The following is a 6,331-nucleotide window of genomic DNA, read 5'->3' on the forward strand; positions in this document are numbered from 1 at the left end:
TTTTTTTTTTTTTTTTGGTACCAGGGATCAAACTCCAGACCTTGCACTTGCAAGGCAGGCAGCGGCACCACTGAGCTAAATCTCCAGCTCATTTCCCTGCTACTTTAGACAGTAAAAAACTATTTTATTTGTTTGTTGTGTTTTTCTTTCTTTTTTTACAAAAACTAGTTTTACAAGAAACAAAGGTCTATTTCCTAGACTGTGCCCAGGTCAGCAAACAGAGGTATGTGTTTGAAGATAGAGGACTGGACTCGAAGTAGCCGCTGTGCCTGTCAGAGAGGACAGCAGACCAGGCACAGGGAAGCTACTCACAGGAAATCCTTAAACTCTGGAAGCAGATGTTGGAACCCACCAGCAGTCAGTGGTGTTCATATCCAGGGACCTCTGTACAGAACCCTTCTCTGTCTGCAAAGCACCAATGACATGGACTGGGGAGGAGAGAGGAAGGGAGAGTGGAGTGTGCTATCGGCTCATGGGGAGGAAGGAGCCCCCAGTGCAGCATCAGATTATGGTTCCTGAGAACAATGGTGAACCTGGGGTTGAGCCACTCTCTGCCCTGTTGACTGGTTCGCTTTTAGGTGTGCAACTAGTGACACCCTATAGGTCAGTTTTTAGATCTGAGCTGGTTCTCTTTCCCTTCCTGGTTCTCATTTCCTTCGACTTGAGAATCTGTGTGGTTCACCTCCTCTTCCATCTGCAAAATATTTTGTTTGCTTGCTTGTTTGTTTGTTGTTTGTTTAAATGTGCAATGAAAGCTCCAGTTGGTGGTTCTCGTGCCTGGGAAGCTACTTAAGGGATCAAAACAAGTGAAGTTGGACCCCTTAAGAGCAGTAGTAACATGCCTTCGTCCTGAAGACGCTTCTTCCAACCTGAGCTCAAAGACCTCCCTCTAGCCAGGGCTTGTTGGAAAGCAGCAGTCTTTTTGTTTGTTTTTTTTTGGGGGGGGTGTTTTGTTGGTTTGGTTTGGTTTAAATCTCATTGTTGGCTCTTTCCCATCTTCAGCTCTCTGAGCCTGTTTCCTCACCTATAAAATGAGAGTAAGAGTAGTATCTGTGCCACGGTATTTCTGAGAATCACATCAGATAATACATGTGGAATGATGAGGAAAGCATCTCACACGAGGTAAGCATTCAACAAATATTAGGCAGTTATTGTTATTATTATTATTCTTACCTCTGATAGTTTATTTAGAGCTGCTGCTACATTATAGTCCCACAAACTGAGTGGCTTAAAGTGACAAAAATTATTGTCTCACAGTTCTGGAGGCTAGGAGGCCAAGATCAAGGTGCTGGTGGCAGGGCCCTTCTGAGAGTTGGGAGGGAGACTCAGTTCTATGCCTTCCTCCTCTAGTTTCTGGTAGCCTCAGGTACTTCTTGGCTGATGACATCTTCTGTTTGTGTTTCTTCCGATTGTCTGTCCTCTGTGTGTGTCTGAATTTGTGTCCAAATTTCCCCTTCTATGAGGACGCTAGTCATCTTGAATTAGGGCTTACTCTCTTGACCTTCCTTTAACTTAACTAATCTAGAAAGACCCCCATCTCCAAATCAGGTCACATCCTCAGCAGGAAGAGGACGTCTACATGTCTTTTGGGGGACACATAATTTGACCCATAACACATAGCTAAGTAACTTGCTTAAGGCCACATAGCTTGTTAGTAATAAAACTGATCCTGAACCCAGGATTGTTAGATGGCACATTCCACGCATAAACTCCAGTGAAAAGCCCCAGTGTTGTTAAACTTCCTTTGAGAAGAAGGAACTAGAGACATTTAGGACCCGCCACTTTTGCACTAATGACCTTTTCCCATTATTCTCCCTTCATCCATAGCCTGCCTGCTCCAAGCTGAGCTGGTGAACTATGAACGAGTCAAGGAGTATTGCCTCAAAGTCCTGAAAAAGGAAGGAGAGAACTTCAAGGCCCTTTACCGATCTGGTGTGGCCTTCTACCACCTTGGGGACTATGACAAAGCACTCTACTACCTGAAAGAAGCAAGGACACGACAACCAACAGGTAAGGCAGCAACTGCTGCTTTCTCACTGTCAGCATCCCTGGCAGCTACTAGGCCTTCTTGTTGCAGCAAACAGCTTCCATGGCTGCAGGGCCAGGTAGGGGCAGAGCTGCCAAACTAGGGGTCAGATTTATGCAGGCCCTAGAATGAGGAGACCACACTGTCCATGCATTTACCTGGGTTCTAGGTTCTAGGGAGCACAGGCACCTCCTCCCTGCATGCAAGCCACAGAATGTTTCAGCCTTTCCAGTTTAGAATCTACCTCTCTTCACTTATCCAATAAATACATGTCGAAGTCTTACTATTTATCATCACAATTTGTGACAGGCACCAGGGATATAAATAACAAGACGCAGTCCCTACCCATGAGGAAGCCACATCTGGTAGGCAAGACAGAATACAAACAGACAATTATGATGCAAAGCCCAGTCTCTTTCACGATCCATGCTCTGACTTCTCCACTGAGATCCCATTTCTCAGAGCTGTGCTACCTACACTATTCATTTAGTTCATGTACTTTAGCTCACCCAGTCATTCACTTATTCATTCATCCCACAGGTTTTTATCGAGGGATACAGTGGCCTGGAAACTATTGTTGGTGGTGATTACATAGTAGTGAACCAAAGGAAGTTGCTACCTTCAAGGAACTGCCATTATAATGGAGGAAAATAGATAGTGTACAACCAGACAGATGATGTATTATTTATTTAGTAGTGGTAAATGCTATAAAGCAAGTAAAACACAATAAAAAGAGTGCTGTTTTAGACAAGGTAGACAGAGTCTCTTTGAAGAGGCAACACTTAGACAATGGCTTTGACTTGTTGTTGCCATTGTTGTTATTCAGATGGCTGACTTTTTTGTTCGTTTGCTTGTTTTTGTGGTATTAGGGATTAAACCCAAGGCCTTTCTTTGCACAGAGCTACATCCTATCTGTCTCTAAGATTTTAAATTCTGAGACAAGTTCTTGCAAAGTTGCCCAGGCTGAGCTAGAACCTGTTATCCTCCTCCCTCAACCTCCCATAGTGTTGGGATTAGAGGCACTACAACATCTGGTTGTTGTTGTTGTTGTTCGTTTTTTTTAATGTTATCCTTCTTCTGTGGAGTCTTTAAAAACTTGAGGATCTATTTGCAAATATCCAAATGTATAATTTTTATTTTGCCTTTTGAAAGACTACCTCTTTATTTTCATGCGTTAGTTTTTTCCTATATATAAATTGTGTCCCAGAAACTAAACCATAAGCAACTTGAGGACTAAGAACTGGACTCATTCAACCGAATTTTCTTGAACACCTAATATATCTCAGTGCTATTCTGGATGCTCTGTCTGGTACTTTTAAGCATCCAGTATTAATTTCTACTTCTGGAAATAGATATACTATACTGGGTCAACCTATAACTCTTCTGCTCTGGTGTGTACAGAGCTAAGCAATTGTTCTATGTCATTTCCTGCTCACTAACTTAACGATCAGAGTTGGGGGGAAATGCTCCATTTGTGGAAAGGTGGTTGACCCCACTTATTAAGACAAAAAGAGGACAATGAGGCGATGATATTTTAAACTCCTCAAGTTAAGAAACATATTTATTTATTGATCATTGTATTAAGCACTTTTAGCCTTCTCTATTTTTGTCCTCACGGCAGCTTTGTGAGAAGGGTATTACAATCCCCAGGAGACGCAGGCTGTGCAGTGAGACACATCACATCCTGTGTGTCTCTGTGGGTACCTTACTGCATCTCTCCAGGACCCAGCCTTCCTTTTGTCACTGTGAGGATGAGGATGCTTGCCTTGCAGGGTTGCAGGGAAGATTACATGAGATACTGGAGGGTTGCAACCTGACACAAAGTAGGCATTCAGCAGTGAAGGCTGTTTCTTGCAGATGAGACATAAGAGTCAAAGAAGTTGGTAACTTGCCTCGGGTTAATTTCCAGTCAGTCTCCACCAACTGTGCTGAGTTGCGAACCTCTGGGGTTATTGCTTCAGAGAAATAGGAAGAAATACTCCCTCATCTGTCCCTTGGGTCACAGTAACCTGTCCATATTTGCTGAGGGGCATGAAGGAATGGACCAACATCTGACTGCTTTTTCAGCCATCACTGCGGGAAGGGACTTAGGTGTAGTGACAGTCAGGCTTGTCCCTGAGCACCAGATCCAGCTTCGGCCCCATTCTGAGTAGACGCACTGATTGCCCTTGTTGGGCGTCCCTAAGGTGTATTTCTCTCCTCACAGACACCAATGTGATTCGGTACATCCAGCTGACGGAGATGAAGCTGAGCAGATGCTCCCAGAGAGAGAAGGAAGCCATGTAATTAGGAAGGCCCTCCAGAGCTTCACCCATCCCGACCAGGGACTTCCAGGCACCCCCGGTGGACAGCCCGCCCAGTTCTGTCTCTTTCCCCCACCTCTTTCAGCTCCCCCTTCCTCTTTCCATCACCCCCACCCCAACTCTTTGTCTACTCCTAATGTGAAAAGAAGGTGAAAAGCACATTTGGAATCTCTGAGAGGTACCCAGACAGGAAGCCGTTCTGTTCTCTAGCAGGTCAATGACGGAAGAGGCCTAACTTCTGCTGGGACAGCTGGGAAGCCTAACTTCGTGGGCTGGGGATGCCACTGTGGCTTTGCCTTTGACAAGAGCTTCTGTCAGAGGCAGAGCCTGGCAGGTGTACCATCCCAAGGACAGCAGGTAGGCACCTACAACCTGGACCCTTCCAAACCTTCCTGATGGACCACAGCATCGCAAGGCAATTATAACAAAGCCAAGGATGATACAAACACTGGAAGTACTGGTTAGGCCGACATAGAGACTGAATTTGTACACTGGCACACCCAACTCCCTCCAGGACTTTGGCCCCTGCCACCCACCCTCACGTGTTGTCTTGGCTTGTGCTTTCTTCTCTCCCTCTCGGAGATCTGAATCTCTGCCAGGATTCACATGCCACAGCAGCCCACTCTCGATGTCCTTCAGTGACCCCACATACCATTCCCCCAACCCCCAGCCAGTAGGAAGCCGTGACAGCAGAAGGGCAGGGTGAAGTGGGCCAAGGGTGGGGTGGAGCAGACCTACAGGTAATGACACCCAAGGGAAAGAGCATCGTGTAGGACTGGACTATGGACCATCAACTCATGGGCAGCAGTTCCTGTCATTTCTGTTGAAAACAGCCCACTCCCTCACTTTTACGCCTGCCCCAAGCCACAGTCTGAGCTGCTTACAGCCAGGAAGCATGGGGCGTCCCCCACAGCAACTGGCCATTTGTCCGGTGCTGTACACAATGCTGGCTGCGGCCTTTGTGCTTTTCATTGTGGGCTGGGATTGTGGAGACAGCCCTGGGGCCTTGGCTTTGTGGGAACTTGTACAGCCTCTTTCTGATGAGATTAGCTGAATTCAATATCTAGTACGTAGAATGTGTTCAACAAATATTTGTTGAATGAATAAATTATGACTGCAGACTGACTCTCCTGCCTTACACTAATTTTATCACAGCCTAGTCTCCAAATATCTATGCTCTTATGACATAAGAACTGTCAAACAAGAGACAGTTACTGAGGACTCACTGTTCACTCACTGTAGTGCAATACACTATGGGACACAGGATGTCATCCTCGTCTCCCAGGAGATAGAAATGCATATGAGATTATTACCAATGACACCTTTAACTTATATAATGCTTAAACATTTTCAAAGCACTTTCATGTATTTTTTGTGTGATTAGCGAGACAATAATGTATAAAATCAAAATATATACAGATGCAATAATGTTAATAGTTAGGATTTATTAAATGTACTATCTTCAGATATTTACATGGACAATCTCATTTTTTTATGCACTTATTCTGTGAGTTTCTCTTCCCATGCGATAGATAAGAAAACTGGAAACCAGAAAAATTAACTATCCCAGAGTTGCATGGCCTTGAGGGACGCAGTGAGTATTTGAACCAGCTATGTCTGACTTCAGAGCTCTAGTTAGTAATCTATAATTAGTTGGCTCCATGTATATATTTTGTTGAGGAGTTGCACCAGTGTGAGATTACTACGACATGTGCTAAGTTGAAAACTCCTCACCGTGTGTCACACGGGCCTTCTCTTGCATTTACCCAAGGCAGTAAAAGGCCAGAGATCGAAAGCCCTAGTGGCCGGAACAGTGGCAGGCCACGAGAAGGCGCCTGAGACCTAGCAGGGATTTCTGCGTTTTGTCCGTTCTACTTGCTGATGGGGCCAGCATGTATCAACCAACCCACCTAGCATCTCGCTCCCCACCCCACTCCCAGCACTGGGGAAGAACAACGAATACAGATACAGACTGAAAGGAAACACAAAGCTAATTATGGGA

General features: G+C 45.1%; 1 protein-coding gene across 1 annotated transcript in view; it reads left to right on the top strand.

The window, feature by feature from the left end:
• The window catches only part of Ttc9 (tetratricopeptide repeat domain 9), a gene marked incomplete at its 5' end in the record, with an annotated part of 24,049 nt that extends 17,940 nt beyond the window's left edge, over window positions 1–6,109 (top strand). Inside the window, 2 exons of the mRNA XM_010645635.1 lie at window positions 1,828–2,010; window positions 4,233–6,109. Coding sequence (XP_010643937.1) covers window positions 1,828–2,010; window positions 4,233–4,312 — 263 coding nt within the window. The remainder of the gene's footprint in view (window positions 1–1,827; window positions 2,011–4,232) is intronic.
• Window positions 6,110–6,331: the final 222 nt, after the last annotated feature.

Source organism: Fukomys damarensis, unplaced genomic scaffold (assembly GCF_012274545.1).
Source record: "Fukomys damarensis isolate Sample0158 unplaced genomic scaffold, DMR_v1.0_HiC HiC_scaffold_21, whole genome shotgun sequence".
NCBI classification, from domain to species: domain Eukaryota; kingdom Metazoa; phylum Chordata; class Mammalia; order Rodentia; family Bathyergidae; genus Fukomys; species Fukomys damarensis.